The sequence below is a fragment of the Lethenteron reissneri genome, chromosome 36, assembly GCF_015708825.2.
Source record: "Lethenteron reissneri isolate LAM-NWPU_2019-01 chromosome 36, ASM1570882v1, whole genome shotgun sequence".
In the NCBI taxonomy this organism is placed as follows: domain Eukaryota; kingdom Metazoa; phylum Chordata; class Hyperoartia; order Petromyzontiformes; family Petromyzontidae; genus Lethenteron; species Lethenteron reissneri.
Genome location: NC_083814.1, coordinates 4594305 through 4615480, shown reverse-complemented (window position 1 = coordinate 4615480; position 21176 = coordinate 4594305). Strand labels below are relative to the sequence as shown.

General features: G+C 42.6%; 1 protein-coding gene across 2 annotated transcripts in view; it reads left to right on the top strand.

The window, feature by feature from the left end:
• The window catches only part of LOC133351031 (mucin-19-like), a 285024-nt gene that overhangs the window by 164785 nt on the left and 99063 nt on the right, over window positions 1-21176 (top strand). Inside the window, exons 101-105 of one of the 2 annotated variants that reach the window (XM_061565915.1) lie at window positions 61-229; window positions 577-762; window positions 2680-2729; window positions 4723-4835; window positions 4963-6739. The exons of the other annotated variant lie outside the window; for it this stretch is intronic. Of the exons in view, the coding sequence (XP_061421899.1) occupies window positions 61-229; window positions 577-762; window positions 2680-2729; window positions 4723-4835; window positions 4963-5034 (590 nt within the window). The 3' untranslated portion in view covers window positions 5035-6739. Of the gene's footprint in view, window positions 1-60; window positions 230-576; window positions 763-2679; window positions 2730-4722; window positions 4836-4962; window positions 6740-21176 lie in introns of those variants that run through there. 2 annotated transcript variants of the gene reach the window in all.

Below are 21176 nucleotides of genomic sequence, written 5' to 3'. Positions count from 1 at the left end.
AATAACTGTTAGTGAAATCAACGTGTTAATGTTCATAATAAAATGTTGGTGTAATTTCAGTTTCACTGGATGAATTAAAACAATACATAGACTGTTCCACAACTATGCCCAAGTACGTACCACAATGGATAGATGGTACAGGCTTTGTGTGCCAGTCCCTTTGCATCACCGAAATCTACTGCAAGAACGGAGGGGAATGTCAGCACACATCAAACGGGCCAGTGTGCACGTAAGTGCTCCATTGTGGTCGCAAACCACCAAGCACTGTGTTTATGCCAACACTTTTTGACGGATTTCGCGCATTTCTGTTTCAACATTTGTTGTGTGGAAGTCAGAATTGATCATAATCTGTGCATTATTGATTGTCTGTGTTAGCATACAATAATAATAGGAGTAATGGTGAAATGCTCCCTGACAGATATAGGCAGCACAATATTGGAAAAAAAACACGTGTTTTTGTTAATCTGCACCTCCGATTAGCACGGTTGACTACGTACAGTGCGAAATAAGTTCAACATACATACATACATGCAGGTTGTGGCCAGTTATTTAATAATCGATGATTTTTTTTTCTAGATGCGGCACGAATGGAATTTACCATTCCGATGGAGATCAATGTCAGCACCTCACTGTGACGTCTCCAGCCTTCTTTGGCATTTTGTTTGGTAGCCTTGGTGGAATGTTATTACTGGGAATAGGCATCTACGCATTCTGGAGATACAAGTCTGGGAGAACCTATTCGCTGTTTGGTAACAAGGGCAGGTATGTAATATATATCTTCATACACTTTAAGAAATATATATTTTAAAATATTATGCATTAAAGTTGGGCACCATTTCGACTTGTCTGTACCTGGGGCTTGTAACTCAAGTTATCGATTTAATGGAATTACTAGTTTAGTGTTTTTATAAAGAGGATAGTTTTTACATCTTAAAAATATTATTTGGCAATAATTGTTTTAGCAATAGTTGATTTGAACATTGTACCATGTTGTATTTATCAGGGGGGGATGGCGGGGGATGGCGGTGGCATCGTGGTTACCGCACTGCGTTATGAACCCAGTGGCAGTGATATCTGAAGCAGTTTTTGTCCCCACACCTTCACCAACCTGCACTAACCAACATGGCGAAGTATAGTTAAACACTTCCATGACAAACATGGCATAGGGAGGTCTTCATCCTGTAGTAGACGGACAGAGAATTGTACATTATTTCACGATCGTATTATTTATACACGGCTTAATACTGTATACAGCTCCTGGTGGATTCTGTTTGTGGGTTTGATTGTATACAACTCAGGAATTTACATCCCCATTTTTTAAAATCTCAATTACACATATTTAATTATGGCCAATTATGACTTTCAACAAAATTATTCGTTGAAGGCTTCAACAAATTAAACGGGCAATTTGTTCGTGACACTACGAAAAATGGAGATATACGAGATCGTCTACAGTCATATCTGCTACTTGTAAAACGGTGGCAGGGGTGGCCCAGTAGTAACGCCCGTGCCACGCAGCAGGAAGGACCTGGGTTCATTCACTTATTCGGGCGCCTTTCTTTGTGGGGTTTGTGTGTTCTCTCCCCCTGTTTCTGCCTGGGTTTCCTCTGACTTCTTCAGTTCGTTGTCAAAGCTAAAACACACCACACACAGTGTCACTGGCGTTGGCCAAATAACCCAACTTAGAAGACTTGGTGTGGCTTTCTTGTTTAAAAGTGGAAAAAATGAACACAAATCCCCACTGTATCACGATGTGGTAAGGTGACATTCCTGTGCAGTCAGGCAAACAGTTACACGGTGAGAGAGAAAAACTAATCCATTACTATATTTTTTCCGTTCTTAAAAAAAAATCACTTTGGCAAAGGGTTAAACAATCATACATTTTTAATAAACTAGCATCCACAGTCAATGAAGGCCACCCATTGCTTTCGCCGACCCACGTGGTTCCGCGATCCCAAAAATGGGTTTCACCCTTGCACGAGCAGATCTCAGTGCTCACTCTTTCCGTCGACGTTCTCGGCCATGGCTGACATTAATATCGCCAGCCTCCATCCTCTGGCCGTTGTCCTTTCTTAGCAGTGTGTCCTGCCAAAGCTCACTTTACCTTTTTTTTACAATCGATACAATGTCTCCAATTTGTGTTTATTCCACTGATCATTGTGCTCCTTTTCCTATCTCTGAGCGTAACTCCCAAGTATGCTTCTTTGTGCACTCGTCAGATTATCGTTCTACATTTTCTTTGTTATTGACTGTCCTTCTGATCCATACATCATAGCCGGTAATATGCACGGATATATCTTCCGAGTGACATACGAAATAATGTTGCGTTGTAGGAGGTACACTGTAAAGAAGTGATACTGTAAAAAAAAATACTTTATTTTGTTCTTTAACTTGATGTTGATATGCAAACAAAAAAGTCGTTGCCATGCCATTTTCACATTTTTGTTGTTGTAAATAACACCTAACCATTCCTGATGAATAACCAGTGATAACCCTACCTTTCATTACTCTGACTCCTGAATCATCCCAGCCACATCTGGGTTGATCACGGATGTCTGCTTCAACTGATAATCCACACGTCTCATCACTGTTTCAAATTGGATACTGTGGTAACTTGCTATTGCTCGAAAAGCTTTTGATTGGAAACAAGATTTCTTAATTGCTCTTTGTATTGTACAGTTACCCTGGCAGTCATCAAGGAGGTGTGTCAGCCTATGACAATTACTCACGTAAGTAAATAATACCGATTTGTTGATGCATCGCGTAAACTAATACGTAGTATTTTTACTTTAAAGAAAAAGAAAAACGTATATTTTGAAATCTCAGTTTAACACGCTTTCGCGACCAATATTATCCATAATAGAGATGTTTGGGTTCGATCGTGTAAATATGCAATCTCAATTAAAAAATACAGTCTGTAATATATATTGATTATAATGTAATCTCTTGCTTGGTAACCAATGATAAATGTAACTTTAATGTCTAGCGGCATAACTCGAGTGTATGGAAACTGTGCAATTCTTTAATGGTTGTCAACATTTCCATTTAGAAGTTAACCGGTATTTATTGTACAAGAATAAATGGTATGATGAGTGTTCCTACGGGTGTTATTATCACCTATGACTGGTATGCAATGCATTTGCTTACATTCACTATTGCCATACGCATAGTGAGGGGCAACAAGGAAGGATGGTGTTTGCCCAAATCTGTAGACATGTTGTTGCTTCATGGAATATTTGGACTAAATATAACGCATAGGTTAGAAGAGGTTACATATTTTCATGAGAATTACCTCAGTGTAACTTAAAGCAGTATATCGTTCCGAATGATCGTTGTCTCGGTTTTGTTTGCAATCGTTTAAAATGTGCCCTTTACATCTTAAGACTTGACATAAACGTTTGTGTTCTATGTTAATAGCCAAAAAGTATCTCCAGAACTGATTCATCTACAGTGATCCCTCGTTTATCGCGGTTAATGGGGACCGGAACCCCTCGCGATAGGTGAAAATCCGCGAAGTAGGATTGGCCCCCTAGGAATTTCCGTATGTGTGTGTGTGGGTACCAGAATGTTTAAAATATGAATATTTATACTTTATATATATATTTTACTTAAATCTATTTAATTATAAAACCTTAATATTATACATTCACTCTTTCTCTCATACGATACGTATTATGGTGTTCTACACTCACCAATGACAGTAGTATATTGAGACTTGACTCCAGTAATGACGACGATGACGAACCTGTGCAGTTCGATGAATGTGATGATGAATGATGATGATGATGGTGTTACTGCACAGGTATAATGAGGCCTTTAAATCAGTTCGAAAAATCCGCGATGCACTGAGGCCGCGAAACTTGAACCGCGAAGTGGCGAGGGATTACTGTACTCCTTTAGCAAAACTTGAGGCTTACGAGCCTAAATATTCAACCAAATTTGCACTTCAGTAACTTTCTATGTTGGGTTCCTGCAGCATTTTCACGTCTAATATTACTAAGCAATGTGCATGAATAGTAAGTGCCAAAGTACACAGGTACGTTTGAATGTAGCACAGAACAGGTATAAGGAGGAAACTTGAAGCTAAGAGACGAGCACGCACACTTAGTAAACCCTTAGTAGTCGCAGGGATACATTGCTGGAGAACGGCACTATTTTAAAATACGTGAATGATAATACTTGAAGCTTAAAAGGGACATACGGTTTGGGGGCGTGATATGCATTACGTTTAAACATAAACACATAAACTCTATATATTAATGACTACATATATTGCGTGATATTAGTGTTATTTAACTTAAATTTAATAATGATGAATGTACACATATTTAAAAGTTAAAATATCAACGAATGAATAAATTAATAGTGCACTGTATTATTGAAATGCAGAGTGAGAGCCGGATGTGCAAATAAGGGGAAGGTTATCCCAGGTTACTGTATCATAAGAAAAAGGTAACACAAACATAACTTATTTCTTCCTTGACAGTGCATAGTTGTTGATAATAATTAATAAACAAAAACTCAGTAAAGGAATTGGTTGGGAGTCTCACACTATTAAAATAAATATTCTGACTCAATTGAACATTTCTGCATGAAGGATAGTATCACAATTGACAGGTGACAAAAGTTAGGTTTAACTACTTAACCGCTATTAAGTCTAAAGCTCTACTATCTCTCTGCACCGAATAAAGAAATAAATATGCATTCTGTGTGTATTCACAGGGGAAGGAGCGATTAAAGGAACACATGCAGCAGAAACAGAGGTTTATGGTGTAAAATCCGATTTGGCTTTCACTTCATGGCGCCCCGTAATTCATGACATCAACACCACTGAGGTAAGTGCAAATGCTCTAGCGCAAATCTTATTTAAAGGTGTCCAATATGAGTTGTTTTTTGTGGATTTTTTACGTACTTTATATAAACAGCGCAACTCTGTAACTCGTTCGTCGCTTATATTTGCAGGTATCGATTCAACGACCGTCGGTTTTAAAAGGGCGTTTTGATTCGGAACAAGCCTACCATGATCTGGAATAAAGTGAACGAGTGAAGGAGACGGAAACAAAATGCCACTGACGTTCATGAAGCATCCGAGTTAATCTACACAACTTCCGCCTAATTGCTGCGGTTGCGTTGAAATTATAATGCTATAATTATACAAATATTTTTATTCCTAAATTTAAATGTTATATAAGTGATGGTATTGTTTTTGTAATTAATTCGATACTTTGAGAATCTAAGCTATATTATCTTAAATAAGTATTCTTTGGGTCTTTCGGTAAAGTCACGGAGATAGGTTAAAAGAAAATAACAATCTTAAATAACAATTATCTTAATTAAGTATTATCATTTATGGGTTGACTGATTCGACGGTTTTGTGAAGTGCAATTTGAGATTTTAAAATACAAGCATAACTTCATGCATTACATTACTTATGTGCCTTTATGATGTATGTTTACATCCCTGTTTCCAAGCTTTGTTTATAATTCTGTTGGTTTATTTTTCCACCTTCGCATGAAAACGTCTGAATTTAATTGAAAACGCTCATTTTTTTAAATGTGTTGTGATAGCACTTTGAAATCTCATGCACTATATTTCAGATGTTTTTTTCAGTTTGCAAACTTCAAACCAAATTCATGACAATGTATGGATTATTTTGCAACAGCAGAATTAGAAAACTTTGCTGAGAAAATGTCAGTGTGATCTTGAAAAATAGTATCCTATGTTAAATGAATGTAGCCCTTGAAAAAATGCATATCTTTACAAGTATTTATATGTGGGAATACCTTATGTTTAAAGAGGTTGCTATCTGAATGTATTAACTCATATTTTATCGCATTTAATGAATGTACGTTGTATCCATATTTATGAAATATTGCCGACAAAGAACATGCCAGCGCTTGCAGACGCTATTGATTGCAACTCATGGAAGTATTGCTGGTTCATAATATTGCTTGTTACAGTTAAAATAACACGACATAACCTGCCACTGTTGAGCACAACCTCAGGAAAACTAAATAATAGAATGCACACAAGAGGATTAAATGATCAACATTAATTTACTTTATAGATTTCATGATTCTTAGTCAGGGGTATTTTAACGTTTGCAAAACAGACTACGATAAGTAATTGCAGTAAATAGATGCAAATGTACACCAGACAATTCTGTGAAACAAACGAGAATGCTACGCAGGGAGCCGCTGACAAAATGGAAGACGACATTACTGTGTTGCATTTATTTGGGGGAGCAGTGGTGCATTGGTTAGCATACCGGCTATGAACCCAGCAACCTGAATTTGAATCTCAACCATTGCTAACATCGGTGGCAAGCGATATCTGGGCTGGTCATGGATCCGCCCCCCAGCCTTCACCAACCCAGCATGGTGAAGAATAACCAGCATAGTGAAGTGTATATCTAATAACTCCCATGACTCACTGCATGAGGAGGCCTTAATGGTGGGAAAAATTGATAAGGCCCAATCATATTGACATACATGTGAGAAGCCACTACCCTGGATAGGTAATAGCATCTGTTGAATCAAATTTAAATTACCTAGCAGAGAAAATCTGGATTGTAGCAGGTCTGCCTTCCACATTTTTATCACTGCAATACCGCTGTGCAGTCTCTTATGATCAAGGGTAATGCTGTTTTAATCGCAATAATATTTAAGAATGAAATGTGATTCAAATGAATTGTATGTTTTTTTGTTAAACCTGCTTCAAATTAAATGTTAACCATCTATTTTCGTTTTTTTTCACTGAGTGTTTTTTTCGGCATGGTCTACGACAATTAACTTCATGTGCTGGGAGATTTCTGCAGGAGTAAAAAGTCAGACGTGCCGAATAATTGGGAAAACGTACGCAAGGGTGCAATAAGATTTTCACTCTTAACTGCAATAACCTGATCCATGCCATAGTTACATTTTGTTCCACTAACATGCAGAATTTATCTCCATAAAATGCTGGAAGCGACACTACGTATCATAAAAATCACATTGGTCAATAACACTGTGGCCTTAAAAGGAAAATATAAAATAGGCACCTTTCTGGCATTGTCCCTTATTTTTTGTACCATAAAGGGTCATTGCCCAAAACATCATCTAGTTTAGGGGCCGCCATAAATGACGTCACACACCTAGGGGGGAGGGTGGTCAGACATTTGTGACGAGGGGGGTCAAAAATCGGCCAAAATCAAATGACGTCATTTATGGACGGCTCCTAAAGCCACGGTGTTGTTGATGAGTGTGTTGCGTTTTTTTGTATAAGCATGTTGTGCATCACTGCACACACTGCAAATATTACGTGTGATAATTGCAGTGCATGCTGACTAGACTGTGATCGTGACTGAAATATACTACGTTGCATTTATTAAAACAGCGATAGCAGTGGGGTTCGTTAGATAGATATGGTGTTGTCATTATGGATTTTTTCCGGAATTTTTTAAATATTATTTCCTGTGCAACGAATTGTACAGTGCTATTCCAAAGTTGTTGATGGAATTTGGTCAAATGACGTTATTCTAGATAGCCAAAAGTTGTGAAACCCTTAAAGCTGTGAAAGAGAAAACCTTTCACACCGTGTTGGTAGAGGTATGCCGAAACTTTGTTTTTATTTGGATAATATAATGATAACTTTCTCTACAAGTACAATAAAAACGGCCAAGTGGCTCAACGGTAAGAGCAAGCAACTTCCATCGTAGATCTTAATGAAATACTGTAGTATTAAAACTAATGATTATCACAGTCCCATTGTCTAGGGGTATGTCATATATATTTTTTATATCTATTAAAATAACGCATGTCCCAAAGTTCATATTTCACCAACAGGATAAGAACTCAGAATCGAGTAACAATACATGGACTAACATTTTAAAAAACATTCCAGCACCCAAGTACAATAATTGAACGGCGTCAAAATAGGAACCAGCATATCAGAACAACATTTAGCCCCGACACGTGTTGTACAAGCACAACCATACAAAAGAAAAACAAAAGGCCCACCCGCCAGACGTGAATGCACACAAATTTAACCGAGATCTGCCATCTCCTTACCTCTCTATGCGAAAATAGCTTCATTGTGCAAGCGATGCTTTAGTGTGTCACAAGTCGTTATCTCTATCTGCTGCACGAGGACTACAGCCACCCCTATAGGGCTGCAGTGGGACCATTTGCCCTCCCTCCCCCACCCTGTGCTGATAGACAGCCGTCGTGCGCCACTCCAACTCGTAGTGCCCTCTCAATCGTTGCTCCCTGTGTCACGCGCGGAAATTATTTGGTCACACTCAGTGAAAACATCACGCAGCCTTCAGTGACACGACCAGCTCACCTTGAAAATGGGACTTCCAAATCACGGATGAAATGAACCTCGTATGAATTGTACAATGGATGCGTGCACACTATTTTGGCCCGCTTTTGGGTAAGCGTGCAATTTGGCAACGCTACAATTCACCGTGACTCAATGAGCTCATCTGCTCTTGAGTATGCTTGAAAGCAGTTGACTTTAATATGCATTGGGTGGGAGCCCAAAGCCGCGTAACGATTAGCAGCACAACAAAAAGGGAACGGACGGGCTTGAGAGCCAAGCATTGTTAACAAGCAAGCATGCCTCATGTCAGGAGCGTCCAGATCAAAGCATCTGCCGAAGCACACTAGACAATCGGTTGTATAAACTCATTCTGCATTAAGCAAAGTTTACTTCGGGACAGGCCTGCTCGGGAGCTATGCCATCTGCAGTCGCTCAATAAAGTCCTAGTTTATGAGCAGAACACTTGGAAGCCCACCTGAAGCAAAATGGCTCGGTTCACTTCATGATCAATTTAAGTGCTTATACACTTATGAGCGATGCCTTCTGCAAAAACTAAACAAGGTCTTAAGTTTACGAGCAACGTACACTTATTTTATGAGCAGTGCACTGGGTTGAAGCTTAATTAGCATTTTTATAGGTTTCATTGCAGGATTGTAAAACGCAGGTAACCATCAAGTCTCAGTCTCCCCCCTTCTCCATCACCATCAGCATATCCGTTTGTTATCGCCCTCCTCTTCCAGGATCCTCTCATGACTCTTTTACAATGTCCACACGTGCATGGTTAAAAGGGCAGTTGCCACCACGAGGTCTGTGGTCACCCCCATCCCTGAGTCACAATTGGCATGTTGATGAGAGCGTCGGTGTCTCTTTCTTCTCCAGGACATAGAATTCTGAATTCTCTTGTGATTTCCTATAGCTCTCTGAAACTATTAGAATAGGTTTCACCCCTTTCTGGTAATTAAACAGGTGTTAAGATGGTAAAACACCAAACAAACCTTTTGCAAGAAATCATGTCTGCATTAACCACATAACAAACATGCTCTGGTAATACATGTGTGTTTATTCACGTATATAATTCCACATCTCTCCCGTCAACACTGCTCAATGTTCCTCCGCTCGCTCGCTGCGCTCCGCTTGCCTCGCTCGCTCCCCTCTGCTCCTCCGTCGACTATCCTCTCCGCTCTTTCTCTCTCTCCAGGTCGGCTGCTCTTTATCAACTCCGCTGTCCCACTCTGTCGTAACCAACTCCGTTCTCTTTCCACACCCAGCCGCTTCCTACTCTCCGTCGTCTCTCTGATGCTTGCGCTATTCCGCTGCTATCCTACACTATCCTGACTCTTATTCACTGCTACCCTATGCTGTACTCACTCTATCCACTGCTACACTATGCTGTACTCTATCCACTGCTACCATACGCTGTACTCACTCTATCCACTGCTACCCTACGCTGTACTCTTTCTGCTGTTCCGTCTCTCCATCCGTCTCTGCTCCCAAGCACCAACTCCCGTCTCACTCGACAATCCCTCACTTTATCCCTGAACCAATTACCCCTAATTAATTAGGTCATCCCCTGCGATGCCACTCACCCCTAGCCCCCCCCTTGCCATGTGGCATTGTTTTTCCAGACACGCTGGCGCCAATCTCAGACAACAGCCCCTCTCGTCCAATCAACGCCCTGCATCTTTAATTACCCCGGCCACTGCGGCCCCCTTAACTATCATGCCACCTTAATTTGGACAACAACAGCCAGCCAATCAGCGCCCTGTGTCCTCATTCGCCCTCATTGTCCGCCGCGTGAGCGCATACCGACCCAGCGCGTAATGCGTATCTCAAGCACTACACATGCATTGTCTTTAAATCTGATTGGTTTACACCTGAGATAACTTTAGTTAGGGCCTAGTCTCAAACAGTCTTAGACCAGTAGACGCCAAAAGGCAAACGGCTCAAAGACAATGCACTATCAGGGTATTGAGAGCTCGGGTGAGCAGCTACACCATGGGACCTCCCTTGTCAGTATCAAAATATAATAATTAGTTTCGCCCTTTCTTGGTGAGCATGCAAACGAAACATGCTCTGGTAATATATGCATTGTCTTTTTTTAACTGATTGGTCTACATTCAGTTTCAAAAATGGGAAAGAATTTATAAAGGATAATAGAAGTTAAGGAGTTTCACAATAAAAAAATACCTCTGCCATGGCAGGCTTGGGGCAGGTTTTCATTAAAAGTGTTTACAGATTATTTAGACTATGATTTACATTCATACTATTGCACATCTTGTACTTGTGTAAAGACCGAAAACAAGAGACCACTTACCTGACATGGTACATCTGCAAACGGACAGTCAGGAAGTGTGCTAAAGGCATCTGATTGGTGCAAAGGGAGGCATCAAAGAGGATTGGTTAGGGCCAGATAATTGAACTGATTGGCAGAGAAATTTTACTTAAAAGGTGGGGAAACAAGGGGGGACTGTTGGGATAACAGTTGCCAATTGCCAACCATTAGAGAAGGAGGATTGGCTGAGGGAAATGGGATGAGCTAACCTTCGAGAAAGGGGGCTCCAGGGATATAGAAGGTGATAGCACAAGGGCAAGGGATGCTTGGAGAGAAGACAAAGTTCGAGCATCAAGAACCGAGCCAATAGTGTTGGTGTCCAAAATAAAAGCTCTTAGTTAAGCAATAACTTGTCGGCATCACTACAACTGGTGTTAAAAGAGTGGGGTCTCTGAAGAATGTTGCGCCTAAGCCGACGAAGGAACCCACCGGTGATGTCCTACAATAAGGAGGTCTTCATCCAGAACGTCCCGGGTGAAGAGGACCTGGAGTTCAACCTCGGAAATGCGAGAGAGGCTGGAGCGTCACCGGTAGTGATAAGAAAAGGGGCAGTCATGAGCGCCACTGGTAGCCAAAGGATGGGAGCGGCTGGATGGGGTGAATAGACTGCCTCACAGACGTAGTCACCCGGCTCATGCTGCAGCTCGCCGAGAAGGAAAGGAGCTCAGGAACTGCGGAACCAGCGACGGGAGAACCGGTGGTAGGAACTGTCTGGCCAATGGCGGGGAGCCGGGGAGCCAGGGACGCTCGGTGCAGCCGCGGCGGCGACAGTGATGGTCACGGCATCATCACGGAAGGCGGTTCCTATGGCGCGTGAGAGAGCGGCCAGCAGATCTCGTCGTCTGGGGCTGGTTAAGGAGTTTGTGGCAGCAGGAGGCGACTGGAGAGAAGAGGCACTAAAGGCACTACCAACAACCTTAGACAATGAAGCCCTCAGCATCTTCAAAGCTATACTGGCGGAGAGGAGGGCCACGCTGCAAGCAGCCTGTCACAAGATGGCAGAGATTTTTGACCTGCCATCCAATGCAAAGAGAAAATTCAGCAGCACAAGCGAGAGGAAACCGAGTTGCCCGTCTACTGCAGCGCTCTGAAGGCGCTCAGGCAGATGGCTGGATGAAGCGGCGCTGGACTCACTAGTGATGGAGAAAATACTGGCCCTAGTTCACGAGATGGGCATTGTACTGCTCAAAGTGGATGAGGAAGCACAGACCTCCTTGTGGATAGCCCGGTGTCTGCTGGCACAAGAAGAAATGAACCGGCGGACCCCAGTGGTGGCACGAATAGAAGAGGTCCCGGAGAGCGGCGCCTGCACCTCCTGCCCAAGATACGGAGCAAGGGTTGCCATCTGGGGGTCCCATCAATCGCGGTGGCAGTTGGAGGCAGCAGAGAGCCGCTGGAAGGAGTGGTGGCCCGTGGTCCACGGGGGGACGGGGCCCAGCGGGACGACTCCGCAGTGACCTCGGGGATGCCATCGCTGCGGCCGGCCTGGGCACATCGCACGGGGATTCAGGAGCAACCCTCTTGCCATCAGCGCTGATCGTGTCCACTTCTTCATTGGCAGCCGCTGCGCTACAACACTGGGGGAGTTGTGACACCCCAGACATCTGGCTAGTTTACCTCATGCATCTAGATTATCATCACCTCTCACCACCTCCACTGACATTTTTGATGTATCATCTGAATCGGTGAGCGTCGGGGATAACAGAAGCGTGAAATCACTTAAAGAGGGGATGAAATCGATCTTCCATCGGTGGCCCGTATCGGGCAACTCGTGAAAGAAGCTGGCTCAGCGAGTTGTAGCGGAAGCTGTGGGGACCTTGATCATGGTGGGCTCAGTAGAAGGAGTGGAGGTCCACATTTTAATTGATATGGGGCATCGGCGACTATCATTTCAACATTTATATATGACTTGTTACCTTCCAGTTGCCGTCGCTTGGCGCCGGTCACCAGCACGTATGTGGCGACTAATGGCGGTAACATGGAGATTGTAGGGCAGATTGACGTGAGAGTATAAATAGGGGAGCTTACATTGTCGGGACCTATACTGGTCTCCAGCACGGTGGTGGTCCCATGCCTGCTGGGAAACTTTCTTAAATAGAATACCCCTCCGGATACTCACTGAGAAATGCCGTCGGGAGCTCACATTGTTCCTGCAACCGGTGGGCCAGTGTATGCAACCAGGGATGCCTGTGCAGGTGCTGGTCAGTGAGTCCGTGATTGTACATTGGAAGGGCCTAAAACATGGGAATGCCAATGCATTGTCGATATTGTCTCGCGAGGACCCAGTCTACTGTTCCGGAGGCGATGGTAGCAAAAATACAGCCTGCGGAGCCGCCAGCAAATGAACCGTGCAGGGACTATGCATTGGGTCTGACCTATATAGAGTGGGGACAGCTGCAGGTCAATGACACCAGCATGCTACCCTCGCGCCACTGGGTAAAAGCGGACCAATCTGCGTCAATCTCCCCAGTAGGGTATTAGTTTGTGCTGCACAATGGGTTGTTGATGTGGTGGGATGGGATCGCTCGCTAGCGATGTCTGGTGGTACCCACATCCATGCGAGGCAGGTTGATGCGGGAGGTTCACGGAAACAAACTACTGCATCGAGGGTGCTGAAAGATGCTGTTGACTTTGCAACGTGATTATTACTGGCCACGTATGTCTGCCGACTGGTATGATTTGGTTGAGTGTGTGCGTCAAAACCGCCAGCACACAGATCACAACCTCCCTTGCAGTCCATTATGGTCTCCAGAATAAACAAATTAGTTGCCCTTGATGTTCTCGGAGCCTTCCCATGCTCACCAAGGGGAAATAAATGTCTCCTGGTGGGGGTTGCCAATGGCCTGGCAGTGCCTGAACAAACGGCAGCATCAATTGCTGATGCGTTCCGTTAAGGTCATGTTATGGACAAAGGCTCTACGAAGCAGCTACTCACTGACCAGGGAAGACATTTTTTGTCAAAACTCCTACGGGAGGTGTGCGAGGCACTGAGTACAAAGGTCTGCACTTCCTCATACCACCCTCAAACGGATTGTATGGTGGAATGGCTAAACAGAATTATAACAGCCATGCTCTGCCAGACCATGGATGTGATGCAAACCGACTGGGATCTCCATGTTCCGGCTGTCTTGGCAGCATATAGGCTGGCCCCACATGCCTCCACGGGATTTTCTCCCTTCCATCTCATGTACGTCTGTGAGCCCGAACCTCCCGTAGAAATCCAGCTGGGTAACCCCCCGCAGGTGTGTCCGATCGACCTGCGTTTCTGCATGCAATGCTCGATCAGTTGCTCGAAGCACGGACAGCAGCAATGGTGAACACCACAAAACCCAAGCCACTCTCGAGCAAAATACACTGCGACGGGTTCACACACTTCCCTATTCAGTAGGCGAGAAAGCATGGTTACATTGCCCGCAAGTCCCTTTACGTACCTCTCCCAAATTGCATCGGACGTGGCAGGGCCCAGTCGAGGTGAACTGGCCGCAATGCGTGCGCGTGTATAGTCGGGACATCGCCATTGGTATGTTTGCCCATCGCACCTCAAACATTACCTTCATCATCACTAATGTACCTCATCTCCATGTTCTGTTCTGCCGTAGTCTTTGGTTAAAATTACATCTATGTCTCCTGTGCATGCTCATGTGTAGCCCACAAGACCAAGCCTAATGGAGGACGACTCACTACTGGACCCTGCAATGTACGCCGGTCCAGCAACAATAACCCACGCTAGATGTGCGCGGTTTCACTAAACACTGTTCCTGGACGGAGCAGGGGATTGTTGCACCTTGTGGTCCTCAGTGTTGTTATTGTTGTTTGACTTTGAGGGGTGTATATTCCGCACGCCAAAATTACACTCACACCGCATGATCATTTATTCACACGTACACAGACAAAAAGTCAGATTTGTTCATGTAAATGTTTATTAACATCGTTGGACACAAACATATTGTTGGGCCATACCGCAAGGGCCTCTTGAATCACGGAAACATGAGGCCATTGTGATGTCATCACTTCATGTTGATGGAGTTCTCCTTGGCTTCCCGTTGTCTGTTGTGCTTGTCATTCTCTCCCCGAGTGTTAACCGGGACAGCTTATTTTTTTAAGAAGGAAGGGGGTGATGTAGAGAACAGATCACTTACCTGACATGGTATGTGTGCAAATGGACAGTCAGGAAGTGTATTAAAGGCCTCCGATTGGTGTAGGGAGACCTCAAAAATGATAAGTTAGGGCCAGATAATTAAACTGATTGGTAGAGAAAGTCAAGCTTAAAAGGCGGGGGAAACGAGGGTTGACTGTCAGTTAATGGTTGACAACCGTTGGAGAAGGAGGACAAGGATTGGCTGAGGGAAATGGGATGAACAAACCTTCGAGAAAGGGGGCTCGAGGAATGTAAAAGGGGATGGCACAAGGGCAAGGGGTGCTTAGAGAGAAGACGAAATTCGAGCATCAAGAACCGAAGCTCGGGTCTCGGAATAGTGTTGGGGTCCACAATAAAGGCTCTTAGTAAAGCAAGAAGTTAAGACCAGCTGTTCAAAAAAATATATGCATGGTGCATTCTTTGATGTTGGCTATATTTATCCAAAATTCACAAATAAGATACGTAATGCATAACCATATCTGAAAATCCGTAACTCGGAAATGTTGAACTCAAATATGGATTCAGAAATATTTCAGTCTTTAAAGCAAGGGGGGAGATGTGATAACATAAACATGCAAAAAAGAATGGTAATACGCTGCATATCTCAGTGGTGTCATCTTATAACATGTCCTCTGGGTTTTCCAGATTTCTCAAACTGAAGTCTTAAATGAACATTGCAGTCATGACAAGCGACGTTAATGCATTATATACCAAATCTCATCAGCGCTCACAAGTAGAACAACAAATGATTGGGCGTTTGTGAATGCGGTGTGTTCACTCCACAATTGCACTCTACTAATACTAAAGTTTTACTACAACACACGTCAATGGCGAGTAGTTTTGGAGCCCGTTCTTAGCCGCTCCTAGGTCGACTCAGCTGTCAATGGGTGCGTGACTGGCACAGTTTGGCACACGACGCATGCAGTCCATCACTAGATATCTGTGAAAAAGAGCTTTATAGCTCATCGGATTCCTCCAGGAAAAATAAAAATTCGGATTCTCACTGGACGCATGGGGTTTGATGGATAAAATGTGAAGCCTGTCCGATTCATGGTAACCAAAAGCATCTGTTAATAAAACATTCAAATCCTGAATTAGGTGTTTCCCTTTCTTGGCTCATCAGGAGTATTTGTGCCCTTCTGTTCATGGCCGTCAATGTTCAACTAATAATGATACTGTAGTAATAATATACAGCCTCTTTTTAAGATGATCGCCCCAAACATTTACAATGTACTTTGGGTGACCTCATATATTATTACGCTGGTCGTGGGGTTGGTGAAGTTGAGGCGGCGGAGGGGAGTCAAACTCGTGTTATTCGGTTGTTTCCACCGTTAACCTTTAACGTCTGTGGCATGTACGTGAAGACGCACGAGAGATGTGATCACATTCCATTGAGTGAAGGAGAGGACCCGTCATGCCTCACATATGCTCGTGGCTTAAAATAAGCCGCTGTCCGGCTAGTACACATGCTGGTGGAGATTTAACTGATTAACTGCAAGGCTTGAAGTGTACCATTTACGCAAATCCAGTGTTTAAATGAACACGAGATGTGCGATCAGAATGATAGTCTCCTGGAAGCACACAAAGACACAATGAACACAGAATGAGCTCATTTTTCAAGTCAAACAACTGCACATCCTTTTCAACCCTTTTTAGAAACTTGCACCGCGTGTGACCTAAGCTCATCTCGCGTGGCTTACTTCACCACTGACGTTACTGCCATTTTACGAATTGCAGTAATACTCAAATGGCGTACGAGTTTTATTCCTCGTTTCCAATAGTTAACAATCAAGGTGTGGCTTACGCTTTGCTCAATAAACACATCTTTAAAGTTTTACTAGACGTCTCCTTTGAAGGCACGAATAACTAATGGTAAAGTAGTTTTCTTTATATATCTGAAACACATCAATGAATGCATTATTATCGATGTAAGCATATGCCATCGAAATTACATTTGGAGAAACATACATTAATCCCTCTTGAATGTAAAAATAATATATCAATTATGAATGTGCAGCCTTTATCATTCCACTGCTGAATGAATGTCTTTCCATTATATGATACTTCACCATGCTGGTCATTGCTCATAAATACGATGTCTCCAATTTGCAAATGTTCTCTGTGTAATTAAGAGCATAGATCTGCCCATGCTTCTTTGTGCACCCTTTTGTTTTATTTCCTTTAGTTATATCTGGCCATGCTTCTGATCCGTATAGCAAAATCAGGTAATGTACACTTATTAAAAACTTTATTCTTTAGGGCTCATTTGGTATGTTGCTATTCATTCTTAAGATAAACATTTCTCAAAAGAAGTCGAAACATGCTGCCATCCACTTCTTTATGTCACTATTTCGATCCTGGTCTGCTTTAAAAAAATTTACCCATTCACCTCTTATGTAGAGTTGCTATATTTTTCACAGACCACAAATAAACGGATGTATTTTTGTTCTAAAAGTACGTTATTGAACAAACGATTCAGTTACACACAGAAGGGCATGTATGGGAATTGACACCAGTTATAGACGCAATGTGAAACAGAATTATTACCAGAAGTTTACATTTTGAACCCGTCTTATGCCATGTGTTTTAATAAACTCTATATCCCTGGTGACTACTTCCTTAACTTGGATAACCCTGGAGGGGAAATGACGGGGGGGAGGCGGGGAAAATGAACAATAATAGGAAGGGTAGGGGTGAAGGGGAGGGGTGGAGGTGCCCACAAGAAGAGGAGCCGTGAATAGATTCCAAGTTTGGTCATATGCCTCCCTGCCCCTTAAATGTGCACTTAGATGTGCACAATTAAGGGGCAGTGAGGGGGCAGTTGGCTATAATCGTTAGTGTTTGCCGTAACATTAAATATTTGGTATAATGTGTTTGCCTCCCTGAATAAGCCTTGAGGTTTCAGCCATGGACTTTTTTTGTCAACCTAGGTCCATCAAAACTGTACAGTTTACTCCAATGAAGTTCAACACAATACCGGGTACGAGATCTTGGTACAAATCAATTCCGTCCACCGGAACACAGGTGACAATTCCTAAAACTGTACCGGATCACACCCAGACAGGACGTGATCCTACTCTTGCGGCACACAGACATCGTTCAAATAGATCTATTAAGATCAGAAAAATGTTAAATTTAGAGGCCAACCACATGAGCAAGCCAAAGTTTACAATGCAGACTTGGAAACGGTTTATAAAATTTAATTCCTCAACACTGCTTGGGTGTATTTTTGAAAGCAATTGTATTGATATGCATGCACCAATTCGAAGATTTACAATAAAGGAAATCACCGAACCTGGCATCGCCCACAAATTGCCGTACTTATGAGGGCCAGTGAGGCAGGATGGAAGGTAGATAAAACATATCTTTATATGGAATGGTTACAATAAAATTATTCTAATAAACCCTTGCACTAGACCAGTGCGTAGTGCCAAATGCAACTTTTTCAAATTATGCTTCTAAACTAATATTGAAACCCTATGCTTTTTATGTGCAGCTCAGTCTATCGAAAGCAGTCGTGGTAATAGGAAACACATCACTGGCAGCCATAATATCATAAATGAACTAAACCTTAATTTGTATTCAGCTGGTCACATCTTTGATAGATCAATGAATTCAAAGAGCTCCAATTTGGGCTCAGCAAATCCATTACATGCCCTCCCCACTTTTAGACAACAATGGTGATAATCTATCCAGAGCTTTTAAATCTATATCACAGAGCTGGATGTGCTCAACCAACTAGCCTATATCAAGACATCCTACTCAACAGTAGGTAGATAAACTACCCGCTTTTGATTTGGATGCAGTGGGTGACATAATCTGTACGCCTCTTTTCCATTTTATATAGCACAAGCTGATATACCCGGCATTGCCCCAAAAGAATATTTAAAAACCACTCTTAAAAATCACACAGCAGTGCGTACTGTGGTGGTACCTGCTATGAGTACAGTAGTGCATACCGACTGTGGTGGTACCTGCTATTACTACAGTAGTACATGCTGACTCTATAGCAGTATTTATCGACTATAGCACAAAGTAATCACCTGACAGAGTGGCGTGGTGAGGCCTAGTCCCGTGCAGAGCCTCCGGCCTCGCCTAGATTGTCCAGCCGGCCGAGGTGGCACCATGGCAGGCTGGGGCTTGGCTGCTACCCCTCACCCCCCCCCCCCCCCAGCCACGATCTCCCAGGCCGCTCTGCAGTAATATCTATGGCCTATAGTGGTAGCATCTATCGACTGTACGCATAGGGGTGGGGGAGGGGACATCACACAGTGAAGAATTTACCTCAACGTTTAGTGTATTTTTATAGCATTTTTAACTCGAAAGAAAATGCCCCCCTCACTCCCACCGAAGGCGTTCGACTTGGCATGGGCCGTCCCCCCCATCAAAGGCTTGTGAGTTGGTATGGTCGGTCGTGCATCATAAATAAAAAATAAAGAGAAAGCACGCAAAAATCGCACTAAATCGCTAATTAAACTAATTTTAAGTTGACGGATGTGAAAAAGAAATAGCGCTTGCTCACCGCAGGGCTGACGGCGTGGTATCTGGCTTTTAAAAAATCCTTTATATTAAGTTCACTTGCTTGCTTGCGCGCTTACGACCGTAAACATCTTTCGGTCGTTTTTTAACCCACTTCCCGTGATCCAATCGAGCTGACATTTTGCATACAAACTCGTTGTGCGTGACAATTTATTTTCGTGAAAAAAATTTTCCTAAATTTTACACTCTTAGGAAAAATTTCATTATATTTAATTACCAATTGCTTAATGGTGGCAGGCAATCATCTGACCCATAGGTGGCAGCCATCTCAAGCCAGAGGACGAGAGGACTCTAGCCGCCACGCATATAAAGGATTTACAGTGATACCTCGGTTCACGAACGCTTCTGTTCACGAACAACTCGGTTCACGAACAGAAAAGTTCATAAAAATATGCTCCGGTTCACGAACTCCGCTTCGGTTCACGAACAGGAGCCGCGGCCATATTAATGCTATTTCCAGTCACATGGTCGAGAAGAAGAGACACAGAAAGAAGTACTGTGAGTACTGTGAAGACACTTTCAGTGACTTTTTGCTTTTTGGTGTGCTTTTTAGCACATACAGTACTGTACTGTACTACTGTACTGTACAATACTGTACTTACTGTATTGTACAGTTCACCCGTTTGAGTGCTTACTGAAGTCATCTCAAGCAAGGTTAGTGTTCTCTCTTTATACATTACTATACTGTACAGTAGTAATGTGTATTGTAATTTGTTTTATATTTTTGTGCTTCAAAAACCAAAAAAAAGGTCACAACGGATTAACCGGATTTACATTGAACCCTATGGGAAAATGTGCCTCGGTTCACGACCAATTCGGTTCGCGACCAGAGTCAGTTCACGAATTAAGTTCGTGAACCGAGGTATCACTGTATAGTGAAAAACGTTGTTTTTACGGGTTAATTTTTTTTACGTTAACCCCACCGTTGGAGAGGCAAATCCTTCGCAAGCACGCGGACACACACAAACCCACACAGAAATTTGTTAAGGCCCCAACTTAACAATCACACCTTTAAAATGAGCTGCTTCACCCTAAACAATCAGGCTTCGCGAATAATTATGGCACAACTACTGCAGTCCTTGACTCTCTTCATTTTGTATTTAATAGATTGGACAATAAACGATACTGTCCCATACTCTTTATTGACACTAAATAGTTTCGAAAGCCTCAATTTCTCCAGGCATACAATTGTCCGGTTCAATAGCTATCTCTTTGAAGCTAAATCAGGTTTCAGTCAAGACCTTGGTATCTGAAAAAAAAGATCACGAAGGGAGTTCCAAAAGGCTCCCATGCTTGGACCACTCATTCACCCTCTACGTAAATGTTCTGAAAACCCATATGAAATACTCAACGTTGTTTGCTGACGATACTGCATTAATGGTAGCTCGAAATTCATCAGAAGATATAAAGTGATTTTGACCTCATTCAGAACGAAATTATTTACCTCAGATTGGTTCTGAATGCAAATAAAACCAAATATATGTTTTCCAATAAGAGAAATCCTGCCATGTTTCCAACCCAGGTTATATCTCTAGGCAATCAACAAATTGAACAGGTGGAGGAATAAAAATATGTTGGCTTCACCATCGACTCTAAATTGAAGTGTCACTGCCATTTTAATTAAATCAAATTTCTAGACAGACATAACATTTGGATATGGTAAGAGACAGACATAACATCTATGCTACATTTGGATATGGTAAGAGCAACCATACTTACAATTTTTGACTACCACAATGTATTTTATCACTTTATTTTATTTATTTTATCACTTCGATTCTGATGTTGAATTAAATAAGCCAAAGCCACTCAAACATTCGGCTCTTTGCTTTGCAGATGCTCCATACAATACCCCTACCATTGCGA